Source organism: Schistocerca serialis, chromosome 1 (assembly GCF_023864345.2).
Source record: "Schistocerca serialis cubense isolate TAMUIC-IGC-003099 chromosome 1, iqSchSeri2.2, whole genome shotgun sequence".
In the NCBI taxonomy this organism is placed as follows: domain Eukaryota; kingdom Metazoa; phylum Arthropoda; class Insecta; order Orthoptera; family Acrididae; genus Schistocerca; species Schistocerca serialis.
In genome coordinates this window covers 472,393,897-472,421,594 of record NC_064638.1, presented here as the reverse complement: position 1 = coordinate 472,421,594, position 27,698 = coordinate 472,393,897, and the positions used below count along the sequence as shown (strand labels likewise).

Below are 27,698 nucleotides of genomic sequence, written 5' to 3'. Positions count from 1 at the left end.
TTGTGCTAAAGACAACCTTAATGTGAAGTAATGAATGTCATTTTCCTTCTGGTATTGTAATTATATACCTCTTGTTCCTACTGAACTGTAGTGGATTATTTACAGCAAACTTCATGAGGGAATGAATACTGAGAGACAGTAGCCAAAACGCCCAGCTCCTTAAACAGATGTTTACAAGATGATCGTGGGTGATCACCGCATATTATTTTTATATCGCGTTTATGTGCAATGAAGACTTTCTTTCTTAAAGATGAATTACCCCAGAAGATTTTCCGTATGACATTATTGAATGAAAATATGCAAAATAGGTTAACTTACTTGTCTTACCACAAGATTTGCAATGATTCTAAGCGCAAATGAGACTAAACTAAGCACTGTTAGACGTTACAAAATGGCTTTTTTTTCAAATTTAAATTCTCATCAATGTGGATCCCTAAGAATTTTGAAGTTTCCACCCTATTTATTATTTCTTCACTATGTGTTACACTTATCATTGGTGTAGTACCTCTAGATAAGCATTAATTAGTATGTTGTGTCTTCTTAAAATTGAGGATGAGACCACTTGTAGAAAACCAGTCAGTGATAGTTTTAAAAACTTTGTTTACTATTTTTTCTGTCTCTGTACTGATTATAGTACTTGTGTAATCTACAAAAACAACTAATTCTGTTTGGTGTATACTAGACAGAAGACCATTTACATAAATGAGGAACAGTAGTGGTTCTAAGATTGAACCTTGGGGAACCCCATACGCTATTTCTCCCCAGTGAATTATATTCCTGGACTATATTGCTTAAATTACAAAGTTCAACTTCCTGCATTCTTTTGGGTAGATATAACATTATCCATTTGTTAAATATACTACCAATCCCATAAAAATTCAATTTATCTTGGAGGATACTATGATTCACACAGTCTTAGAGAAGTCACAGAATATACCAGCTGGCGTTATTTTATTATTTAATCTTGTATGATCTGGTGAGGGAATGTGTAAATGGCATTCTCAGTCGAGCAACCCTTCTGAAACCTGGACTGCGATTTGCAAAGGATACTGTTTGTGCTAAGGTGAGATACTATTCTAGAATATATCATCTTATCAAAAATTTTGGAGAATGATGTCAGTAGTGAAGCAGATCGGTAGTTGTTAACATCTGTCTTATCACCTTTCTTAAAGAGATGTTTCATAAGGGCATATTACAGTCTCTCGGGAAAAATACCTTACGGCAATGATGGAGCTAGTGATGCATTTCGTATTTCAGATAAGTCTGGACTTACCACATGGGAACAAATTTTTAGTACCCCATTGGAAACACCATCAAAACCAGATAAGCTTTTGCTTTTGAGAGACTGTATAATTTTCTTAATTTCAGAAGTAGTAGTTGGTGATACATTCATATGACTGAATTTTATGGAAGTTACATTTTCAACACACTACTGTGATTTTGCTCCTTTTAACTGTTTGTCCTTATATTTAAAAAATGATTATTAAATGCATTTGCAACCTGTAACACATCACTTGTAGCCCGCCCATTCAGTTCAATAGTGAAGTTGTCTTGTTCTGTGGCTCGTTGACCTGTCTCTCGTCCCACTACATTTCATATACCCTTAATTCTGTTGTTGGAAGTGCTGATTTATGACATTACATGCATGATCCTTGATTTTTTAATAATATTTCTTAGTAATTTTGAACTGTTTTTGAAGTGTGCAACCACTGCAGGATCCCAACTTGCTCTTGCCAAAAGATGTATTTCCTTTTCCTTTCACAACATACTTTAACCCTTCTAGTGATCCATGGTTTTTTTTAACATGGCGGTTTGGTGTCCTTTCTGTTTATCTTATACGAAAGCTGTTGTCAAATAATGGTATCACGGAATAGATTAATTTTATGTTAGCATTTGGTTCATTATAAATTACATCCTACCTCGTCATCTGTAAATTATTCTTAAAAACATTTGTCGTGGAGTCATTAATTATTCTAACTGATTTCCACTGAGTAAGCATACTGTAAGGCACTATGTTATTTATCCTAACTATCGGTGCATCATGGTCAGAGAGAGCATCTGTTCCTGGGCAAACAGTTATTTTCTCAAAGCAAACGTTATGAGTTAGGGTCCTACTGTTTTTATCACCTGTGTTGGAAAGTTAATTACTGAGATAAAATTGTAGGATCCAAATAAGGTTTCCAGACCACTTTTCCTACCAGAATCCTTTATAAAAAGTACACTGAAGTCACCATAGACCATTAACTCTTGCTGCTGTATGACAGATAGTATAGCACATAATCCATATTCCTCATAAATAGCTCAAAACTTCCCTGTGGAGATATACATATTCAGTTACAACTAAAAGTGAACTGTTTTTCAGTATTAATTCACACTTCTATGTGCTGATCACTACAAATTTACTTGTCTCAGTGTTTTTGAACTTGTGTCTTAATGTATGTAACAACTTCTCCTTCGCCAATGTTATTTCTGCATGAGTAAGCTGCAATAGCGTAATTTTTTATATGTAACTTATCTAATCCTGTTGTTATGAGTTGCTCAGATATGCACAGGATGTCTATCTTTTCAGAGTTCTCAAAATTTTCCAGACAGACAAGAAGCTCTTCTTCCTTCTTACTCCGTTTTCTAATATTTTGACAGAATAAGCTAACCTTACTTTTCTGTGCATTATTAAGCATTTTGTCGGGCTCTTCTGTTATTTTCATTTCTTTCAAAACAGGAAGCCTGAATACTGATTCTAGGGGAGTATGTGTATCAACGTCCAGTATGTTAAATCTGTTTTTATATAGGTGGTACCTGTGTGCATGGCTTGAGATCTTCCCTTTTAGTGTAGGCAACAATTAAGCTCACTCATCTGTTGACTGTGTAATGCATTACAGTGTCAGGTCTCACCTCATGGGGAAGTGAGTAGCGGTGTCCCAGTGCTTGTAGTGAAGTACACAAATGGCAGTTGTCATTTGTGGATGGTGTATTCAGCCAAGCACATGCAATGCGACATATTAATGCAGTGCAGGTTGCAAGGGCGATGTGTTTGGTCCAAAAAGGATCGGCTTTCGGTAGTGTTGCTGCAAATGCCAATGCGTCTTCATGTGTCATCCCTAGGTTGCAGACTTACTACATGGACACAAGTCAGTACACAAGGCGAATTGGACAAGGTCGCCCACGCATTACAACGTCACGTGAGATCGATATATGGCCATCTATGCCTTGCGGCGTCGAACGGGTACCGTCAGAACACTGCAAGTCGATCTCAGAAGGGCCACTGGAGCCGCCATGTCCTATTAGACTGTAGGGAACAGGTTACGAGAAAGGATCTTACGATCCACACATCCTGTTCGAGTACCCCATTTGACACGACATCATCTCGCAAGTCGCTCTCATTCAGTTCTACTATTCCAAAGTCAACTGGTTATTCGTCACTGGATAAACGTGTTATTAATAGACTAGTCAAAATGTCTTCTGATGCAAAGTGATGGCCGTTTTCTTGTGCGGAGACACGCGGTGAGCGGCCATGCCATATGCTGCCCTGGAAACTGAAAGATTCGGCAAAGGTTCTCTGACGGTGTGGGCAGGAGCCTTACCGCCAGGCAGTACATCAAACAGATCCTCGGTGGACCATGTGGTGGCTGCTGTATAGGGGTAGTGGATCTAAATTACTCTTCACCCACGATATCGCCAGGGCGCAAATGACGGGCGTCGCCAGGGATGTATTGCAAAGTCTGGACATTGAAGTAGTGGAATGGCCATTGGTGAGTCTTGACCTAGACCTAAAGGAATATGTGTGAGACATACCTGACAGACGTGATCGTCTTGTTCCATCACAGGTTCAAAGGACTCTCAAGCGTTCTCACAGAAGAACTGGATCGGATACCACAGGATGACCTCTGTAGACTTATGCAGAACATGCTTCTAGGTGACAGGCGGTGACAAAAACTCACGGAGGGCGTACACGTTATTGAAGCTCTCAATGTCCGATGAAAAGCACGCAGGATGAATGATTGTTTCCACTGTGTTTTCGACACCTGTTGGCCATTTCAGTTCTTACTATGTAAATGAAAGGAGGATGTAATGACTTTTTGTTATGTATTTAATACGTGAGAGGTAAAGGTATAATTTGACAACATAACCACTTCAGTGCAGTATGAGGGACGCTCAAGGTCACGTTTCCCTGCTTCTTGTGAGCAGCGTGTTTGTTTATTTCCATTAACTAGTTTTTGAACATTTTGAGACTTATCTTCAGGTAAGTCATGCAAAAGTTACTTAACCATGTTTGTAGCTTGATGCTGGGTATTGGAGATTGCTTTCCGGTCACGATAAGATAAGTAGTAGTTTAATGTATCGCGTTGTGGATTTGTTATATTGCAACTTCGTCTGTCTAATGTATCGTCTTTAGTGTTAGTTACATGTCACGTTATGTCGAAAAACCAATTTTTACTGCGGAAGTATGGATTGTTTTATTACTATCCTTCGTCATTGCCTATCAGCCGAAAAGTTAAGCACTATTCACTATTCGTTACTATAATGTTGTAAACACAGAGAAACTGGCCAGCGTTTAGCGTGTGCTTACAACTGCTGGACACCAAAAACTTAAGTGTAATGTATACAATTTTCCACGTAACTAACAGGCAAGGCGATACATTAAAGTGCCACATACCTTATGGTCACAGATATCCAGTACCCAGAATAAAGCTGAAAACCAGAAAATGTATCTTCTACGAGGGTCTTCTTAACATGAGCTTGAAAGAGCATGAAAACTAGGTAGTGGCAATAAATAAATCTTTCGTCTATGACAGGCTGCATCTACCAATGGATGAGCTTAATTTATATCTTACCAAAGACTGGCATCGCCTGGCAGGAACCACATGATTATAATTAATGTAAAGGTAGACCACCAGAGGGGGGCCTATTATTTGATTTATTCAACTACTTTCGCTCCTTAGACCCGAGCATCATCAGATACTCATTGTCCTGGTGAGGGTTACAGCAGTGTCCGGTGCCATCGTGAACACAAAGTGATGTGAGTGGGATCTGCATTGGATAGCGGTAATGGCCCTTTCAAGGAACCTTACCAGCGTTTGCTTGCAGTGATCTGGGTGATCGCAAAAAATCGATATCTGGATGGTCGGCTCGAGTATTAAACCCGGTCTCTGGAATGCGATTTGAGGGTGTCAGCCACTGCCCCATCTCGCTCAGTATCCATGGACATAACGCTGAGTTAGTATTCTCTCAGTTTTCTTCATATTTGCTGCTAACAGAATTTTTATTTGTGCAGGTACACACACACACACACACACACACACACACACACACACACACACACACAGAGAGAGAGAGAGAGAGAGAGAGAGAGAGAGAGAGAGAGAGAGAGAGAAGGGGGGGGGGAGGAGGAAACTGTTACTGAAATCTTGTCTGTAACTTTCACAGGTAATATTTCAGAATACGTTAATAGGTCAGTCTGTATATTACAGACATCCGACAACTAGAAAAACTAAACTCCTCCCGCACAGGCCATGAAGGCCCAAAGGTACCGACTGGCCGTCGTGTCATCCTCAGCCCACAGGCGTCACTGGATGCGGATACAGAGGGGAAGTGGTCAGCACACCACTCTCCCAGTCAGTTTCCGAGACCGGAGTCGCTACTTCTCAATCAAGTAGCTCCTCAGTTTGCCTCACAAGGTTTGAGTGCACACCACTTGCCAACAGCGTTCGGCAAACCAGATGGTCACCCAGCCAAGTGCTAGCCCAGCCCGACAGCGCTTAATTTCGGTGATTTGACGGGAACCGGTGTTACCACCGCGGCAAGGCCGTTGGCAGACATCCGACACCTGTGCCCTAAGCAGTTTAATACAAAACTGCACCAGAGGAAGCATTAAAGCCGACATATTCCGTGTGCGGACGCGTTTTCATCAGTTCGGGAATCTGCAGAGACATAACGTAAATTGTATGAATGACTTCAGTGAATGAGGTGGTAATAATTTGTAAATATGTACTATTTTCCTCTGTTAATTTCCTTAAAAATGCCTAGCTCCGACGGATAAATCACTAACCATAGAGGCAGAAAAAAAATCTCTCACAAAAGTTGTATAATTAGAATTTAACTTTATAGTTTCCCAGTGTGTCAAAATGCATCTAACAATGACACAGAGTTTTTATGTTAGTATAAGGAAACTCTTCAAAGAAGGAATATGTTAATATGAAACCAAAGAGAATAATTCTAACAACGTCGCAGGAATCACAGCACTGTTGGTGTCCCTTATGCGTGTAAAATATACCTTCAGTCAGAGATTGTGTTGTAGGGTTGTGCCTGCTGTTATTTACTGCTGCTTTACGTCAATACGGATGCTTGGTTTAGGACGGGGTCATGCTCCCACTTTAAAGTGGATTCGCATTGTTTCGAATATGGCCAGCATTGTAAACATTGCGTACTGTGTTTATATCTACATCTACATTTTATACTCTGCTAGCCACCAAGCGGTGTGTGGCGGAGGGCACAATTCGCGGCAAAGTCATAAAAGTCATATTCCCCCCCCCCCCCCCCCTCTGTTCCACTCGCGTACCGTGCGAGGGAAAAACGACTGTCTGAACGCCTCAGTACAAGCTCTTATTTCCCTTATCTTTGAATGGTGATCATTGCACGATTTGAAAGTTGGTGATAATAATATATGCTCTACATCCTCGGTGAAGATCGGATTTCGGAATTTAGTGAGCAGCCCCTTCTGTTTACCGCGCCGTCTATCTGCAAGTGTGTCCCGATTCAAACTTTCTATGAGATTTGTAACGCTCTCGCGATGGCTAAATGTACCAGTCACGAATCTTGCCGCTCTTCTTTGGACCTTCTCAATCTCTTGAATCAGACCCAACCGGTAAGGATCCCAAAAGAAGACCAATACTCCAAGACTGGACGAACTAATGTATTGTAAGCTATTTCATTTGTTGAAGGACTGCATCGCTTCAGGATTCTACCAATAAACAATTCCGAGCAATATGTATATGGACATGATCTTTTGCACAAGGTGCTTTACGTTTTTATATATTTTAGCGATGGAAAACATTTTGTAATATGCTATTTTTATCTACTTGGCGTCTTCTGCGTGAGGTCAGCGTAAAATAAACATATTTTACAATGAAAATATTTTGAGATATGAAGATTACAGCATAGTCTGTTGGAACTGGTTGTTTTACATAAAGAAATATTTTATGCGATCTTGGATGTTGAGTGGTTTTTAATAATTAAAAGATCGCCTTACAGTACTCCCAAAATAAGAAAATTCAAAGTTCCTACTTAGATTGTGTGACTGACGAAAACTGGTTGACATGGTTGGCTTATATGGCGGATATTTTCGGTGCCGTCAACATTCTTAACTCTGCAGGGTAAGGACGGCGAGAAATTTTTTGCAAGACAAAGTAGAAGCAGTGATAATGAAACTTCAACGATGGGCTCAAAAAGTGGAAAAGATTCCTTCAGCATATTTCCAGTCTTACATGATTTTCTCGAAATCAACGAAGTCAAAATTGATAAAACAACATCTACAACCATAAAAGATCACTTCAAATCTTTGGCCTCCAGCCTCAGGTAATTTAAAATTATATATTTTTCTAAACTCTATCCAAATATTTTTAATAAGCCTATCTGGAAATACTAATTTTCTTTAAACAGTAACTTTATCTAAAACAGTTAATTTTTCGAACATTGTGATTTTTAAAACTAATAATAATTTATTTTATTTACTTGTCTTATACAGATTATACACTTAATGCTTCATTTACATGAATGATGATGATATAAGGACAACACAAAAACCCAGTCCCCGGGCGGAGAAAATCGCCGACTCGAGCGGGAATCGAACCCGGGAGTCAGTGATCCAGAGGCAGCAACGCTAGCCGCTACATCACGAGCTGTGGACTTACATGAAAGAGAATATACTAATTGGCCTTACTAGAGCAGTATCTAAGCCTTTTTATGTTTCTTTTAGGAACTAATTCCTTAAAATTCAAGGCTAATCCAATTGATCAGTAATCACTTTAAAGAAATTACTTTAAAAAACTGAAAATGTCATCAAGTGAAGAAGACTCTTTAACTGAACCATCATGTAACTACATTCTAAAATCGTTTTTTAAACACATCACCATCGATCCCGTTCTGGCTAACATTTTGGCAAGAGTTTTCAGCAACTGCCAAATCTGCACTGAAACACTTTATTGGAGTTTCAACAACCTTCCTTAATGAACAATCATTTTAAACTTTACTTTTTTTGAAAAATAAATAGACTGAATGTAGATAGTGATTTGAGACTAAAATTAATGAGTTTTAATCCAGATATTGATTCTCTCGGGGCGACAATCAATGTCAAGAGTCGTATTGACTACTTTTTAACATTGACCACATGATTTTAAGCTTTCAGATAAAAAATGCAAACACGTATTTTTTACTTCTAACCTTTGTTAACAAATTAGGTGGACCGCATAGCTAAAAAGGTTGGGAGCGCTGCTCAAAACCACGAAAGTGTTGCCACCGGGACAATGAATATCTGACGGTGCTCGGGTCTGAAGAGTGAAACCAGTCAACTAAACCAAACCATAGGCCACTATTGGCGGTTTATCTGCACACCGACTGTGTAATCCTACATCTAACGAACACGTCTATTACTTCAAGTATCAGTTCTGCAGCCCCGGATCTACGACATTTTCGAACTGGGGCAAAAACTTGATATTGCGGACTCCGCTCCCTTCCCCTCGAGCGTTTGAGAGAGGACGCCAAAAATTTTAATTTTTTTTCAAAAATATGTTCATTTTGTCGCGTATATCTTTCTGAAGAATTTGATATATAAAACATACATGTTCGATGAAATGTATGACATGTTATATGGTCTTGTGTGTGCCAAAGTGCAGTGCCATATCTCATTAAACAGCTTTCTTCTATCGCATGTCACTATATTTCGCTCTGTCGGATCCAAAGGTGTACATTTTGTAGGGGAAGCCATAAAACCTATATTCAGGACAGTGGAAATTAGAATGTCCTATGGTGCCTCTTCTGCTTTCTTCAATTTTTAGGGCCAATCAATTTTTCTCTCTAATGTTGCTACAGCTCTACGGCGCGCATTCCTTTTTGCGAAAGTATCTATTACTATATAAGAATTCATCGAGCTTATTGCTAAGTGAAAAATCAAAATGTCGTTGTCTAATACCGAAAAAGGTGTTAATACGAATAGTATCCAAGACTGGTGTTGTTTCTCTATTTCATTACGTCTATTTTGTCACTGTCTGCTAGACAAAACGAAATAGAACTTTCTAGTATTTCAGCAATTGGAACACATGCCAAATAAACGAGACTGTTTTCGCATAAATTTTCATTTTTATCTACATCATCTATATAAGTAACGCGATATAATATAATTCACGAAGTGCCAGTATTTAATGCCTATTAGGCCTACTACAAGCAAAAAGCTTTGTGTTAGGAAATTGTTTTACATTTCATTCATACGCTCCAGTTTCTCAAGCATGAGTTCGGAAAGTAGTAGTATGAAATTTTTATATAGATCTGGAAACTTTATATTCTTCTATAATCGTTCTAACAAAAAATCTTGTCATCACAATTCTATAAAAATTCCTGCCATTGTCAAAACTTATTCTCCGGTCGACTTCACTAGCCCTGCCAGACTCACCGGTTCAGTTATCCCGTGTTTATTCTCTGGTTAGGCGTTATTGTTTGTTCGTACAAAGCGTTTTCCGCGCTATTCCTTGAATATAACTTGGAATCTGCTAACCGAGAACTGTAGTAGTGCAGCGTTCTGGTACAAATTTTCTGTCGAAATTTCAATTTCTAAGATACACCGAGAAGACAATATGTAATCTTTCTGTTGCCTGTTAGTCCTTTACTTCCACTTAGGTAATCTGAACCTATGGATTTCGCTAATACTTGTAACAACGCTTATCATTCGCACACCCAATCAACCACATAAACTAACAGCGACTGGCATTCATCCGTTCGGATTTATTCGGCTCGGCTCATATAGCACTGCGCCCTTTTGTCTGCGGGAAAGTCTTATTTCTATATGCGACGAGGATTCCACTGGCAGAGACATCACTTAAACAATGCAAGCATTCAAAAATCAACTTATGATCAGTTCAGAAATCAACTTACAATAAAAAATGGCCAAAAATCAACAGGGATGCGCTTCAAAGTCATATGAATAACACAGGCCAACTATGGAAAAACATTTCTGCTGAAAATACCTTATTCTTTTGCTCTTTAGGGTGGGAAATCCAAATATGATACTTAAAAAACTGTATCACCCACCATGTCTTTACATTTTATAGCTAAATTTATTAAATTAAGCGATTTTTAAAGAATGTAACAGCTTTTAAATAGTTAAAATAACTTAAAAAGGAGGCGCAATTAATGTAGATGACGTTGATGGCACTGCTGAAGACATTTGCTGGCAAAAAAGGGTCGTTTCTATTTTTGCATTAACAGATGGTGTTTTGTTTACTGTCAATCTAACCTCACTTTTCCGTTTCTTGTACATGTGCTCAGTACAATCTCTAATCGTGGTTGCAAAAACTCTGCTGACAGTTTTTGTTACATTTGTGGTGAATTTGTGATTAAAAAACACCAAAGAAACATTACACACTTTGCGAAAAAGGTTTATCTATCACAGGCCTACTTTGTATCTAAACTTGGTGAAGAAGATAAATCTTGGGCGCTGCATAAGGTATATTAAGTGTGTGTCGAAGATTTGAGAAAATGGTCCAAAAAAGGAGGAGAAAAGCCTTTAGATTTGCTGTTCCTATGATATGAAGGGGGCCAAGAAATAATTCCAATGTTTGCTACTTTTGCAGTGTTGATATTACTGGTCTAACCTTCCGTCCGCCATCCGACCAGTAGGGCATGGTGTAGATTTGCTGGTTCTGGAACCACCAGATGATTTAAATTCTATTCCAACAGAAGTATTTTCTGATGTACAATGTGATTTAGATGAACCAGATGATGATGAATTCCATTGTAATACAGAAATTCTAGAGCCCAAATTCTTTACTCGGACCTAGATTAACAATATGGTTAGAGATCTGGGCTTAACGAAAGAAAAAGCTGAATAGCTTGGCTCTAGTTTAAAAGGAAAGAACTTATTGGCAGTTACATTCCCAGTGTGAGGAATGAGTTTGGTATTGAATACAAAAAGGAAGACTGGAGGCTGTTTATTGATTTATCCAAAACTAGTTTAAATGCTGTTTCATTACACAATGACAACATGTATGCATCTATACCTGTTGGACATTCTGTACATACGAAAGAATGCTATGAAAACCTAGAAATAGTGCTAAATAAAATAGGCCATTCTGCTCATGGTTAGATGATACGTCGCGATCTAAAAGTAACACGCATGTTCCTTGAGCAGCAAGGTGGCTTCACCAAATTTCCATGTTTCTTCAGTGAATGGGGCAGTAGGGCTAGGGATCAACTCTGGCGCAGAAAGAACTGGCCTGTGAGGGAGTCTTTAAAACCTCGTGAGAACAAGATTCAACGCAAAAACCTTGTAGATTCAAATAACGCCCTCCTACCACTTCTACATATAAAGTTAGGCCTAATGAGATAGTTTTTAAAGGCTTTGCCTAAAGTTGGACCATGTTTTAAGTATTTCTGCCAAAAGTTTAGACAACTTTCAGAAACTAAACTAAAAGCAGGCGTCTTTGTCGGACGTGACATTAGAAAATTGATGTTTGATATTAACTTCGAATCCACAATGACCTTAAATGAGAAAGAAGCATGGCTATCATTCAAGCAAGTCGTTACAAAGTTCTTAGGACATGAAAATGTCCCAGAATACGTTTCTATTACAGCTACAATGTTAAAGAAGTTTAAAACTTTAGGATGTTTAATGAGCATGAAAGTTCACTTTTTGAACAGTCACCTTGATTACTTCCCAGACAATATGGGAGATATTACTAAGGATCAAGGAGAGCGTTTTCACCAGGACATTAAAGTGATGGAAAAACGCTACCAAGGCCGCTGGAACACCAACATGATGGGGGACTACTGATCGTCACTTCACCGAGAAGTTCAGCAAGCGACTCATCGTACAAAAAGCTGAACAAGAAGCTTCAAAGAAAAAATAGAAAGAAAATGCAAACCAATTCCTGCTGACAAATGAAACCACTATTAACATATACCATTGTTTTAAGTAGCTTACTGTAAATACAAACCATGCTTATGTTGTAACAAAGCGTTTCATTAATTTCCCCGTTTACCATATGGCATAGGATTTTTATACTACATAATAAAAAGCATATTGGCCGAAAACTATGGGTTGGATTCAGCTCATAAAAATCTCTAATCATCAGATATCAAAGTAGAAAAACATTTTCAAAAAAAATTTTTAGTAGGTCTGTGTAATCAATAAACCAACGTGCGCTGGATCTGGGCGCTTCCTTCAAAAATATGAATTTGACGCCTCCTGAAATTGAAATTGCCGCCCGGGGCAGATACCCCGTTTGCCCTCCTCCCTCCCCCCCCCCCCCTCCCTCCCTCTCACTAGATCGGGGCCTGTAGTACTGTTGTAGTCACTGCTCGCTGTAACTTTTCCGATGCACAGATGAGCCAAAACATTAAAACCACTGCGAAACTGAATGTCGCCTGGTTGCGTTGTGAACACAGTAAGGGAGCATAAAATCTGAGCAGTTACGAATGGTGATCTTTCTGGCGACGGCAGGGCCGCGAATGTGAAAATTCGCTGTCATACGCAACTTTGACAAAGGGCACTTTGTCATGGTCCGACACTTGGAAACGGTTGTTCGCGAGCATTTACGGACAGTGATTTAAGGAAGGTGAAACGACACGAACGCTACAACGGATTAAACCTCCACGACTCACCACAAAACTCGGAGGAAGGCGGCTTGTCTGCTCTGTGAAGAATACTAGATCTATGACAGATTTGGAGAGACAGTACAATTCTGTTACAAATGGTAATGTGTTAACTGTATATTGGCCAATCAGCTCCGTAGTCTTGAATCGGTGGTCATTTTTTTAAATTGCAGCCAACGATAGCTAGTTGACAGTACTGTGAGGTAGTCTTTGTTGGCTTCACTGTGTTTCGTATTGTTTACTTTCCTTGTGATAAATGTACTTAACTGCTGCTCTTATTTAATATTCCAATCCATATGACGATTTTAGTTTCGATTGAGAACAACATTTAAACTGTTTCTACCTCTTTGTGTGACTACTGCTTTAGCAGAAGCATGAAGCACCGGCTGATGTGCCTGCTTCCTCCGCTCCCTTCTGCCTGCATCCCCCTCTGACATGGTGAACACATGGCAAGTATTTCGGATCACGCCGTTAAGCGCGCATGTTTGAAACCTACGCAGCAGACGTGTTACGGGTGATCCAACGACATCGTCAATTACGACTGCAATGGGTACGAGATCATCGAGACTGGATCGTGGACCATCAGAAACGCGTCGTCTGGCGGGATGAATCGTGTTTCCTGCTACACCAGGTTGGTGATCGTGGCCGGATACACCGCCATCCAGGTGAGAGGCCACGTGAAACATGCACCACGTCAATAACGCCGGCCGGGGAGACAGTTTACGCTGTGAAGGACATTCACTGTAGCTTCCATGGGGCCTGCTGTTGTAATGGAAGTCATCGTGACAACTGTGGACTATGTAAACATTATTGCGAACCTCCTACATCCCTTCATGCTTGATTTCTTCCAGCAGGATAACTGCCAGTGTCACCAAATCAGAATCCTTCTACAGTGATTCGAGGAGCATGACAGTGAACTCAAATTAATGCCTTGGCCACCAAAATCGCCCGATCCGAATACTATGGAACAAATCTAGTGCGATACTTGGTCCCAGTTCCGCGCCACAAATAACCAACCAGTAATTTACAGGAATTATGTGACCTGTTCCGTAGACATGTGATGCCACATACCTCTGGAAACATACTAAGGACTCGTTGAATCCGTGCCACGCAGAATCGCTGCTGTATTGTGTTCCGACAGTGGACCAACACACTTAAGTAGGTGGACACAGCGTTCCGGCTCATCAGTGTAAAATAAGAATAGTTATGATTGAAACTTTTCTAGTTGTTTTCAACTTCAGGGCAATTAGCGTAAATACACAGCTATCCAACGAATGGACGTTTTTGAAGGTTCCTTTGCGACAAACCCTGTGTTGCACGACAAAAATCGAACAACGTTAAAAGAAGGGTACCTTTTGAAGTCCTGTCACTGTGCAGGCCACGGCAGCTCTGTATTTCCGTGCTGCACTCTGATCGAGAATGGAATAAATACAGTCTCCACTTTCTAACAGGTTGTTATTAAATATATTCTCTTGTAAGAAAATCTCGGGAATTTTATTCCGTTTATCGTGAGCAAAACTATGACGACTTGCGAGCTGCACAAAATGACCTTGTTAGACTATGCGGCCTACGGGTTGCTGACCACTGCCCTATGTGATCTGGTTGTTGCGTCTTACGTATCAGAATTTTGCTATTACTACTACTACTACTACAACTACAAATATAAAACTGTGTCAAATAGTGTGAGCGAGTCCTTTCATAGGTCGGAAGATGTTCCTGCAACTGCATTCTGCCATGAGAGTGTAACTGTTGTCGACAACGAACTGATCACAGCCGTAATTGCATAAGGATGAGAAAGGAAGGAAGGATGTATCCCAGCATTCGTCTTAAGTGATTCATGGATACCACAGAATATGTAAATCAGGATAGACTTTTCTCATCGTACATACAACTGTCATTCTTGCAATAATGAGGATATTCAGCCCAGATGTCAATCGCGTGTTTATTGGCACAACATGTCTCGGGACAACATTATTCCATTTTCAAGTGTTAAAAACAAGGAAACAATCCTCCTCAAACCTACAGTCATATGATTACAAACGTCCTGTGTTATAACCTACCTTAAAAATGTCATTAGGGCTCGTCACAACTTAGAAACAAGCTGCACCCGTGCTCTGTTAACTCAAAACTAATAACATCACAAGCCGGTGCATCCATCATTCCTGAGATTTGAGGCTGTACCTCGGGAACAATGGGTGCACCGGCTTGTGATGTTTTTAGTTGACAGAGCACGGGTACAAAATGGTCCAAATGGCTCTGAGCACTATGCGACTTAACTGCTGAGGCCATCAGTCGCCTAGAACTTAGAACTAATTAAACCTAACTAACCTAAGGGCATCACACACATCCATGCCCGAGGCAGGAGTCGAACCTTGGACCGTAGCGGTCACGCGGTTCCAGACTGAAGCGCCTAGAACCGTACAGCCACACCGCCGGCAGCACGGGTACAGCTTGTTTTTAAGTTGTGATGCCTAATGGCACAATTTTTGTTATATCTGAGGACGTCTGTAATCCTTATATGTCTGTCGGTATAAGGAGGGTTGCTTTGTCTGGTTTCCTTGTTTTTAGCACTTGAAAATGGGGTATGTTATCGCAAGATACGTCGTGGCAATAATCATACGATTGCCATCTGGGCTGAATATCCTCAATATCGCTTTTCCCATTATAACTGGGGGCAAATTATTGGGATGTTCTGTAATTAGCACAATGTTGAAGTTCGTTAAGCCACATATAAGTGGTGAATAAATGTAAAATATGTTTTAACACTAATTTTGTATGTAGTTATACCTAAGTTTTATATTCCATAGGCTAGCATTTGTGCCCCACTATTCGTCAGTATGAGCCCACTGAGTGTCCACTTTCGTTAACACATTGTAAGTAAACAAAGATCTGCTGAAATGCTATGCAAGAGAAGATAAGCAGTCAACGTTTGTTGTCAATTTCTCCATGTGCTACACAACTGTTTAATTAATTAACAAAAAAAACTGAAACCAGTAGAGGACTAAATAAAATTCTGTAGAGCAACTGGAGAGAACTTTTCATCACTCAGTGGTTGTTTCCAACATAGCATTTCTTATTGTGCATTGTTTTCCTGGTGATGATGTGGCCCTAGCTTATGAATAATGCAGATTAAATGGAAAACTGCTATAACCGAATTCATCGTCAGTAGTGTTCAACACTTACCTGCGAACCATTTACGCTGGACTCCGATTATGGGGGAGTGGAGTTTAAATCCTTAAATGCCATAAAGATTTACAGTCTCCGTGAACCTCTACAATTAATTACTGGGAATAGTTCCTCTGGAAAAGGATACGGAGGGTATCATCCTCATTGCTGTAAAATTCGAGCGTATGTTCCGTCTCGAATGACCACGCCGTGGACTATATGCTTAATTCAATTCTTTTCAGGCTATTGGAGCCGTAGCGTCAGTTCAGATGGAGAAGGATGGACGAAAAAATGGCCTTGTTAGAGATACTATCAGCTACTCTCCTTAGTGATTTGCAGAAATGATGAAAAACCTTACCGCGTTGGCTGTCACACGCCAAGAGATTATGCTTCACCAGTAGACCAAACCCACAGCACTGAAGGCCTGAAGCTAAGCTGTAGCCACTGGGGCCAACACGACAGTCAATAATGACAGATAAGCATTTGAAACATGCTCCCCCGAATGTGTCTCCAATTTCAAAATGTCATATGTTTAATTTTTGTTTTGAAAAGTAGGATACACATGTGGATATTGTAGGGGGATTCATTTAGCCTCGGACTTATCATACGTGTAATACGGAAAATAACTTTATTTCTCAAAATCTGCAGGAGTAAAATATATCAGTTCTGAGTGTAAGCTTTCTGGTGTCTATTTCAACATAGTATATGACGTAAATGAAACTAGCAGCGTTTCAGCTTCCTTTGTTCCCACCTTGATGCAGTCACTCATTGAAATGTATTTTATTGTACTACGAACATTAGTTTACATACGGTCCTGAGCGTATATTATTTCTCTGTCGCTTAAAAACTGGGGGCATTGACGTAAATGTTTCGTGTGTCTACTGCCAATGACTGTGGCGTCCAAAAGGTGATCGTATAATGCGTATAGATTTTTCATTGGTCGTAAATGTCTGGGATTTATGCATAAGAAATCTCTTAGATTTGTTTTTGTGTAAGTTCCTGATTAAGAAAATAAGCTCTTTTGGTGCTCTTTGAACTACGTGCTGTGAAATAAACTCAAAAGCCTTTCCAAGTGAGGAAAAAACGTTTGCGCTTCTCTGCCTTCTAATGGAATTTCCGTAGCAATAGTTTAGACAACGTATTGGATTCTGTATTCAGCTTAGTCTTCTTATAATAAGGCCCAAAAATGAAAAATGAGAGTCAAGTCTAGCAGCGACATTTTAATTTATTTGGCACCATCCGTTTCGATCTTGGCTCTTATCCAGAAGCGCAGGTGGGCTTCGAGCCCGTAGCCGTGAAGACTACGGATATGATACTTTCTTGTACTACAAACAAGTTAATATTTCAGCTGGACACTGAACCGGACGTCCATGTCTGCTTGATATCATGACACGTTTTTAAGTCGATGTTTGGCCAATGAATGCCAGATATCTAGATCGGATATTCTCTGTACTTGATTAACTTCATTCTCTCTTTGTATATTGTTTTTCCCTTTCGTTTGTGGCAGGGGCCTCAACCTGGCGTCATAATGCTTCTACGGAGATTCATTTACCCTCAGACTTTTCATTCATGAAATACCGAAAATGAGCTGTTTGTTTCTCCCGGTACATTAACAGTGCTTTATAGGCTACGTTATTTGTTTGTGTTATGTTGTTTTGTGACACGTGGTCTGCATCTGACCCACGGTCTACGAGTTAGATTCTCGGAACACTCTGCATTACATTGAATGGTTAGGATGCTGCGTTTACAGCATTTATTTGTACAGAGATGTGCAGAGTGTTCCGAGAATCCAACTCGTAGACCGTGGGTCAGATGCAGATTCAATGTAAAAAGGAGGTAGCGTTGCTCACGTCCGTAGGTTTAACCTTAAAATACCCTACACGTGCCTCCTGGGTGGTGCTAACTGAGCAACAGTGATTACAGGCAGCCAGACTATCCATAGGTTCTCCTGGCAATGACATATCAACTAAATAGCAGAAACAGTTCTTCTCAGAGCTCATTAACAAGAAACACTAGACCAACTATCAGACTCCTTCATCTGAATATCGAAAGCATTAGCAGGGCAAAGTGTGACTACCTGTCAAAATTTTTGCTGGACAACAATATCGATGTCGTCGCCATTCAAGAAACTCGTGTTTCCAGAGAAGAAATATTCCGAAGCCGAGGTCGAATTCCTGGATATTCAGCACTTGGTGTAACTTACCACGAGGTGTATGGAATTGCTACGTATGTCCGCAACAACATAAACGAAGCTTCACTGATTTCTGTAAGTGTGGAGGCAGATATACATACAGTTGTCATACAATTGCACGGCATTACTATTACAAATGTTTACAAACCACCCAAAACAACATGGCCCGATTTTGTCCTACACACAGCAGAATATCCCGCAATTTACATAGGAGACTTCAATAGTCATCATGAACTTTGGGAGTACTCTCAAAATGATGAAAATGGGAGCATGCTTGCAGAATGGATCGAAGAGAATAATCTTCATCTAGTGTTTGATGCCAAAGATCAAGGCACTTTCAGGTCAGCTGCTTGGGACAAGGATTCAAATCCTGACTTATGCTTTGTTAGCTGCAACGAAACTGGTTTTCCCATCAACACCACAAGGAAAGTGATAGATGCCTTTCCTCACAGCCAACACAGACCTGTAATAATACAAATTGGCTGCACTGTTCCTGTCATACGATCAACTCCGCATGCTCGATGGAATTTCCAGAAAGTTGACTGGATAAGTTTTCAACGGAACTGCATAAGACCATTCGATGGATACCTCCACCACATAGTAACTATCACCGCTTCATTGGTGCAGTAACAGCAACAGCTAAAAAGTGTATGCCAAGAGGATACCGAAAGGAATATGTTCCAGGATGGAATGATGAAAGTGAAACACTGTACCAACACTTCCAGAAAAGTGGTGACCCAGAGATAGCTACGGAACTATTGTCCAGCTTGGACATGTCTCGGAGGCAGAAATGGGCAGAAACAGTCGAAAATATGGACTTTACCCACTCGAGCAGGAAAGCATAGAGTCTCCTGAGAAAACTGGAAGGAAGTGCACCAGCATGCAGAAAAAATTCCGAAGTAAAACCAGATCAAATTGCTTCCCACATCATTACTACCTCAAGAGTACCTCCTGACAAGAAACATACAAGACATATCAGACGACAGCTTCGTGACCTGAAAAAGACGGCATCTCCCTTATCTGAGTTTCAGACATTGACTCTGGACTGAAGGACCTCAAACCTCTTAAGGCACCTGGATTCGATGGTATCCATCCAGAATTCCTGATCCATATGGGAGGAAAAGCTAAAAAATGGCTGGCAGAATTCTTCACTGACATCCTGCTGACTGGTCAACTTCCATCAGAGTTTAAAAAGGCGAAGATAGTATCTGTTCTGAAACCTGGCAAACCCAGCAACAAGGTAGAAAACTATCGCCCCATTTCCCTACTCAGCTGCTGCTACAAGCTTTTTGAAAGGCTAATATATAACACAATAAGTAGCGCTATCTTAGAGAACGTTCCAGTTGATCAGACAGGCTTCAGACCAGGGCGTAGCTGCTGCGACCAAGTATTGTCTCCCACATCCTTCATAGAGTCAGGATACCAAATGAAGCAGAAAACATCTGTGGCATTTGTTGATCTAACTGCCGCCTTCGACACTGTGTGGAGGGAAGGCCTTATCTACAAATTTCTCCGCATCACACCCTGCAGAACAATGGCTCGACTGATTAACAGCATGCTAAGTGATCGGAAGTTCCAGGTAATCAGCGGAAGCAACATAAGTAAGGAGAGGAAGCTGAACAAAGGATTGCCTCAAGGATCAGTTCTCTCACCCTTACTGTTCAACCTATATCTATCTGATCTACCTGACACTTCGTCCAGAAAATACTGCTATGCCGATGACCTGGCTCTAGCCGTAAAACACCAGGAAATGAAGACAACAGAAGAGATTCTAGCGAATGACTTGTCTGCATTAGATAATTACTTCAACATCTGGAGACTCCAACCCAGTGTGAGTAAAACAGAAGTGTGTTGCTTCCATCTAAATAACCAGTTGGCGAACATAAAACTGGAAGTAAGTTTCAGAGGCAGAATTCTTCGTCATAATTGGAACCCAAAATATCTTGGTGTCATCCTGGATCGTACACTATGCTTCAAACAACACCTTCTTAGCTCAAAAGCTGAGGACTCGAAACAACATCCTCCATAAGCTATGCGGAACTACCTGGGGATCTTCAGCAACCACCCTGGGATCTTCAGCTCTGGGCTTGGTGTACTCAAGTCCTGAGTATTGCGCACCTGTTTGGATGAACAGTCATCATACAAGGCTTGTTGATACCCAGCTGAATACGACAATGCACATAATATCTGGCGCAATCAGATCTACTCCAGTTTATTGGCTTCCACTGTTAACCGGTATAATGCCTCCTGATCTACGCAGATGTACTGCCCTTATGAGAGAATTCCACAAGATCTCCAGGAATTCTAACCTACCCATGCATAGCGACCTGCCACTTTTAAATCGCAAGAGACTGAAATCACGCCATCCAACTCTGTGCGATGCTGCTGACATGGTTGCTAAGAATTTCAAATCTCTTGAAGAATGGAAAGGTCGGTGGGAAGCAGTGACAGATGTGCACCTGCATTAACTTCTTCTCAGGTGCTGAACTTCCAAGTGGATTCGACTTACCACGCAAGACCTGGACTACTCTGAACAGAATCCGTACCAGCCATGGGCGATGCAGGGATGCCCTCTTTAAGTGGAAGAAGCTGCCTGATCCAGCTTGTGACTGCGGGGCTCCATACCAGACTGTTCACCACATTGTCAGTGAATGCAGGATTCGAGCCTATCACGGCGCCAAAGAGGACTTCCTGCTAGCAACTCCAGATGCAGTGCGCTGGATTGAAGGACTGGATATTCAGTTATAAAGACAAACTTAAGTTTCTTGTGTGTCAATATGTACATATGTGTAAGTAATTTAATTTCATGATATGTCTGTATTAGCCATACGCTCAATAATAAAAAATAAATGTAAAAGTTACACATGAGCATAAACTAAATCATATTTGTTTCTCTGCCGAAACAGAAGTACGGAACAAACAGTTCAATAATGTGACAGATACAACTACCGCTTTAATTGAACGCACAAGTACTACTTTTTATTTTCAATTTGTACCTTGCGGTGACGCCTTCACGTATCAGAAAGTAGCACTAGTTCTCGGGAACAAGCTAACAGCAACCATTCGATTTCAAACAAATATATCGTTACCCTGGTATTTTTTCCTCATTTTGACGTGTTTTCTTACTCTAAAAATACAAATTAACGATACAAATTTTTTAACGAAAAACTGGAGTTTTACATCTCGTCAACATGGAAGTCATTGAGACGAAGGAATAGTTCCGATTTTTAAAGCATGGAGGATGAAACTAGCATTGGCCTGGTTAAGGGTGCATCCCGGCATTCACCTGAAACGATTTAAGGCAACCACGAACGTTTTTAAATAGTGTTGCCTGCCGGAAATGCTTCATGTAATGCCGACAACTGCAGTTTAATGCAATAATTATGAAAAACTTTACGTTGTGGAACGTTTCGTATTGCTTATATTTGTTGGGAGCACAGAAACACAGAAGAAACTTGTAGCAAATACGCAAATGCGCTTGCTACTAATACTGTGACGTCTGAAATCTGGGAGGGGGAAAAAACAAAAGCTGTACTAGCTTAACATCTCGCCACCTCAGTCCTCTGTTGGAGCACCGTATTTCCATCTCATTGTACTGTGACAAGTAAGGAACTCATACGTACTTTATTAGGTCTGCTGTAATTTATTTGGCCTCAGATTTTTTTTCTTTGTGAATAAATGTTCTAGGTTCTTCAACGACGCTTCGCTAGTTAAACCACGTGGTTGTCAAAATATTCAAGCGCCTTTCATTGAGAAAGTGCTTCATATTAAACACTGCAGAATCAAACAACGATTTTGCTAATCCGATAAAAGTAGTAAAACATACACCTAAACAAGAAGAAGCCATAATTACTCAGTGATCAATGCTACTTTAGCTGAACGTCAACAAACAAGTACGGATATATGACAGAAACCTAAAACTGAATCACGACTAGCACTGCGAAACTGGATTAGAAAGACGCTAAGACGGCTGGTCTTATACATGTTACAGAAAATCGTCCTTCAGAGAACTCGAATTATTAGAACAATTTGATGATGTAGCATGAGGCATATGCTTCAGGTAAATCGAAGCATATGAGTATAATTTTAAATAACAGAGCATCATTACCTCTCTTCTTCGATTTTGCTGACTGTCGAGATTGCTGAAATCTCCGACACAATATTTTACGCCGATCGTACGATGAAACGAAAACGCCGTATGTCGCGTTAACCACGAGTACAAAGTAAACAAACGTCTGCTAAACACACGATACGAACTAGAGCAATGCTGCCAACAGTCGGTCCTGACAGTACGTGACTCACGGTGAGGAAATTCCTTGTTGACACGTATTCTCGCAAGGCTGAGTTGCGTTGAATAAGTGCGAAGAAAGGTTTGGCAGTTTACTTATAAGGAGTGAGAAACTGACAGTTCCATATTCAAATTGTTTAGTAAATCTCCACAGTAAACTGTTGAGTATTAAGCAAGTTCTCTTGGGAATCTTCCGTACCGTTATTTTGTAAATAAAATAACGTCGTAAACACAGGAAATTTGACCAAGAACACCATCACCACACGTCAAGAGGAATATTTGTAATGCGTTTTATTATTAATTGATCTGAACCCAAAACCTTCAGTTCGAGTGAAGGTCATTACAGTTTTTAGTGAAGCAAAACCTACCTTCCTTTCAGTTTCGTATATTGTAATACACAAATAAATATATAAAATTACCTAACTTGCTGTACAGGATGTGCTTCCCATACCAGCACGGCTAGTAACAGTCGAGTGTTGGATGTATTTTTAAGTGTGGCCCTTGATTCATTTATATGAAATACGAACAATTATCTAGGTTACTGCAGTGTGCAAAAACATAACATGCAGTACTTTCACAGTCCGTATGAAACACATTTTAATATTTGTTATCATCGTAACCCACATGAACACAGTTTGAATACAGGTAAGTGTTGCAGCCTGCATCACAGCTTTTGATGTCTGAGTCTTCCATGAAACTATTCCCTGTGCCCAATTATGTGTCTACTGGCCTGAGCTTTGGAGTCTGTAGATATTCACCAACACATCTTGAGGCAGCAAAAAGTGGGTAGGTCTACTAGAAGGAACATCGATCTGTACTATTTTGATCTCATACTGTGCTGTAATAAAGATAAATATAGATTAAAGAGTTATTAAAATGTACATTAATGGATTATTCGAATTCTATAGTAAGTTTAACAAGAAATGAACCTGTGAAAGTACCACAAAGAATTAACATATTTAGTAGTACATAAGTAATTAAAAAAACTAAACAGAACTATATAATTGCAACTGTGTAATTAGGAAAAATTCAAGGTAAAAATGGTCTTACCAAGTGTGTGCAGAAACTGCTGTAGTGTATTTTGATCTCTTACAGTACATGCAATAATGGCTACTGTTTTTTGATAGTGTAAAAGATTCTTTAATGCTTGACAAAGCTCAGTAAATGTGCTTGTGTCATACACAACATCTGCAGCAAACAACATGGGAATTAAAATCACAGAGAAAAAGCATACTACAGCAAACAAAAATGACTGACTACAATAATTCTACTCATTACTCACTTTTGAGAATGAACTGAAATACCATTAAGAAACACACACGGGAAGGAATCCAAAGAGTAGACACACAGTAAAAGTGCTGAATATCTCAAAGACAATAGGAAATCTGCTTAGAGCAGATATTTGGTACCCTCTAAATATGTCTCTACTGGATTTCTACATTTATCTATATGTGATGTACATTTATCTATATGTGATGCAGTGGCAGAATAAGAGAGGGGTGGAGGTGGCGTCCTGCCCTGTGCCTCTGGTTCTGGGGAGCCTCCAAATCTTGAGACCCTCAAGAACTACCACCTCATGCTGATGTTACAAAGCTAACTGATATTTTAATTGCACAAGCCTTATCCCCAGATGTATAAAATAAAAGCTAATTTCATTATTATATCCTTTATTATTTCTTTGCACTCTACCTGATGGTTGCTGTGCTAAATGCTGATTCATATTCTAAGTTTCTCACCTATATTTTTATGTATGTTTGTTACAATTGCTAGAGAGTAGAGTCATGCAATTATAAATACTTGATTTTTTTTTCATGGCCATTACATCTATATTATTCATTTTTTTTAGAATTGTATTCTACAAATGCATCAATTTCTAAGCAGACCATGGGCCTTGTTTAGTTTCACAGTCTCAGGCCTCTATTGGGTTTAGCCCGGCACAATGTGGTGGCCATCTGTTTCATTATACATTACTATTCCCTCCTTAGCATCATAATACATGAAAAGTAACTTACAGTATGATGGTATAATGTAAAGACTTACACTGGGCATTCCCTGATTAATAAAAATGAAATTGCAGCGATACTCATATGTTATAAACAGGTAGTCAGGTTCACATAGATAACACTGTTAGCACAGTCTCACGTACAAAGTTAATGAAACTCTACAGACTTTTATGACTTAATTCTCAGTAATTACCAACAGTCAATAGAGAGAGTTGTGGATAAAATGAACACATTTTTCACATTGACAAGGAAACCCAAGTTATTCTCACAGAGGACATTTAGCAGCTATTTTCTGTTCATTTTGTGGGGGAGAAATTTTGCAGTTCAAAGTGACGCCTCAGCTCACATAATAGTCTTTTTCTGGGATGATGCCTAGAGCAGTAGGAGAAAAATCAGCATTTTTTTTACTGTGCTCAAAGATGGCAAACATGATTTAAGTATTCATATATATCTGTTTGTCCTTTCAGTAAGTACCTGAACCCTACACCACAGGAAAAAAAGTACTATTAAATACTGTTGAAAGATTTTGAGAAGAGCTGGGTGCAGCTTATTCTATTCCAGAGGAAGCAGTACCTTTATAAGAGCTGCAAAAGCTTCCCATCTTCTTCAGGGAAGGGGACTCCTATGAACAAATGTCAACTACCTCTCATGGATGTAGCATGATGCACAACTGGTTATATTAATTTGTGGACATTATGAGGCTTTAGTTTTACATGCAGTATTTCTGGCAGGAAGCCAGACAGCAGATAGCCATAAAGCCACACAGCTATAATAATGAAGAACTGCAGATATGGTGCATATTTAAGGCTTCGGTGAAGATAGTGCTCCTGCTGCTGTCAAAGAATACATGCATACTTAGAATGAATGCGTTATAAATATGTATTTTTCAATAGATATTTTGTAAAATGCATGTTGTAATGTTTATTAACTGTTGTACATGTGCAAATCTGACAGTGTTTCGAATAACACAGAAAATAACCAAGCTCATTAAAAGTGTTCGACCTTGGAAACATTTGGAACTGGGCATATGTCCGTATCAAACAACGGAAAGTCCAAGTTGGAGTATCAACAATATTATAAAAAGGACAGGTTGCTACTCACCATAAAGATCACACATTGAGTTGTAGACAGGCGTGAGGAAAAGGGTGTTACACATTAGCTTTTGCCCCAAAACCTTTGTCAGAAAAGAGAAGAACACACACATTCACACAAGCAAGCACACACCTCTCACACCTCTCTCTCTCTCTCTCTCTCTCTCTCTCTCTCTCTCTCTCTCTCTCACACACACACACACACACACACACACACACACACACACACACACACACACACAACCTCTTGTCACTCCAGCCAGACTGCAACAGAAACGTATTGAACGGAAGTAGGAATTCGGAGTAGGACAGTGATGTTGGAGGAATAGATGGGTATGGGTGAGGGAAGATTAATCACCACTGCCTAGCGAGCTTGCAGGAATTAGAGGTGGCAGGACAGGACTGACAGGCACAGTGTTGGGAGGTTGTGTGAGATGGAAAAAAATGGGGCATGGAAAGGAGACGAGCAGAGAAGGACAAAAGACTGGTGGTTGCTCTGGCAGTAAGCAGTGCACAATTAGGGCCATCCTACCCAAGAGCCTTCCCAATTTCCTAAAGTGATGTTCTGTCATCCACACATCCTCCACAATATCCTAGTCCATCCCTATGCCAATTCCAATTCATTGCCACGGGTATCATACCCCTGTGGAAGACCAAGGTGTAAGACTTGCCCAATCCAGAGGCCACCAGTGCAAGCAGTCATGTTATGTACCGGCATTGCCGCATTCATTATTCACCTTTTTATATTGACATGACTAAAGCAAGCTGTCCACAATGATGAATGGCAAGACCACCCTGTGGCACAACTTGGAGCTGTCTATTACATACTTGATTTCAATGGCTGCTTCCTGATGTGGGCCATGTGGATCATCCCCTCTACCACCAATGTTTCTGAACTGTGCAGACAGGAGTTACCTTCACACCACATTCTCCACTCCCAAAATCATCACAGCCTCAACCAACTGTAACCTACTGCCCTCACATCTTTCACCCAACTGTTTCTGCCCCTCTGTCCTGTCACCACCACCTCTCAATTCACCACTCACCCTCACTGTGCTCTGCTCTTTGCCACTGCATCCACTGGTCTTTTCCATTTCTCTGCTTCTCTCTTTCCACTTTCCATTCTTCCCTCCCCCTCTCCTTCTCCACCAGGCAGTACCAATTCCTCTTCCCTCAACTGTACACTGCTATCCCTCCCCACTTCCCCATTCCACTCCAAATTGTTGCTCATATTCAATGATTTTCTGTCACAGTCTGGCTGGAGTGACCGGAGGTAGTGACCATGTGTGCTTGTATGGATGTGTGTGCATGCTTCTCTTTTCTGATGAAGGCTTTGGCTGAAAACTAATCTGTAACAGTCTTTTCATCAACCTGTCTGCAACTTAATGTGTGATCTTTATGGTGAATAACATATGTCGATACGATATTTTTGTTTCAAATAATCATTCCTGACATATCCCTGAGTACTGAGCATTCCTCCTGGAATACCCTGTATTTATGGGTGATTTGGGGGTATATACAGCATGAAATGAAGTATATATACACTAAGTGATCAAAAGTATCCAGACACCTGGCAAAAAAACAACTTACAAGTTCATGGCACCCTCCATTGGTAATATTGGAATTCAGTTTGTGTTGACCCACCCTTAGCCTTGTTGACAGCTTCCACTCTTGCAGGCATACATTCAATCAGGTGCTGGAACGTTTCTTGGGGAATGGCAGCCCATTCTACATGGAGTGCTGCACTGAGGAGAGGTATTGATGTCAGACGGTGAGGCCTGGCATGAAGTCGGCATTCTAAAATATCCCAAAGGTGTTCTATAGGATTCAGAGCCCATTACAGGGATGTTATTGTCATGTAACAACTCTGCCACAGGCTATGCATTATGAACAGTTGCTCGATTGTGTTGAAAGATGCAATTGCCACCCCTGAATTAGTCTTCAACAGTGAGAAGCAAGAAGGTGCTTTAAACATCTATGTAGGCCTATGCTGTGATAGTGCCACGCAAAACAAGGGATGCAAGACCCCCCATGAAAAACACGACAGCGCTGTAATACTACCGCCTCCAAATTTTACCGTTGGCACTACACACGCTGGCAGA

At 40.3% G+C, this 27,698-nt stretch overlaps 1 protein-coding gene and 1 long non-coding RNA gene across 3 annotated transcripts in view; both read right to left on the bottom strand.

The window, feature by feature from the left end:
* Nucleotides 1-22,483, bottom strand: part of LOC126473442 (uncharacterized) — a 616,212-nt gene extending 593,729 nt beyond the window's left edge. The window contains exon 1 of the long non-coding RNA XR_007586464.1: nucleotides 22,323-22,483. This is a non-coding gene — a long non-coding RNA (uncharacterized LOC126473442). The remainder of the gene's footprint in view (nucleotides 1-22,322) is intronic.
* Nucleotides 22,484-23,074: 591 nt separating this feature from the next.
* The window catches only part of LOC126473428 (protein-lysine N-methyltransferase EEF2KMT), a 34,733-nt gene continuing 30,109 nt past the window's right edge, over nucleotides 23,075-27,698 (bottom strand). For both annotated transcript variants that reach the window (XM_050100481.1, XM_050100471.1), the window contains 2 exons: nucleotides 23,553-23,690; nucleotides 23,075-23,340 (listed from right to left, as the gene is read on the bottom strand). In XM_050100481.1, the coding sequence (XP_049956438.1) occupies nucleotides 23,225-23,340; nucleotides 23,553-23,690 (254 nt within the window). In that variant the 3' untranslated portion in view covers nucleotides 23,075-23,224. The remainder of the gene's footprint in view (nucleotides 23,341-23,552; nucleotides 23,691-27,698) is intronic.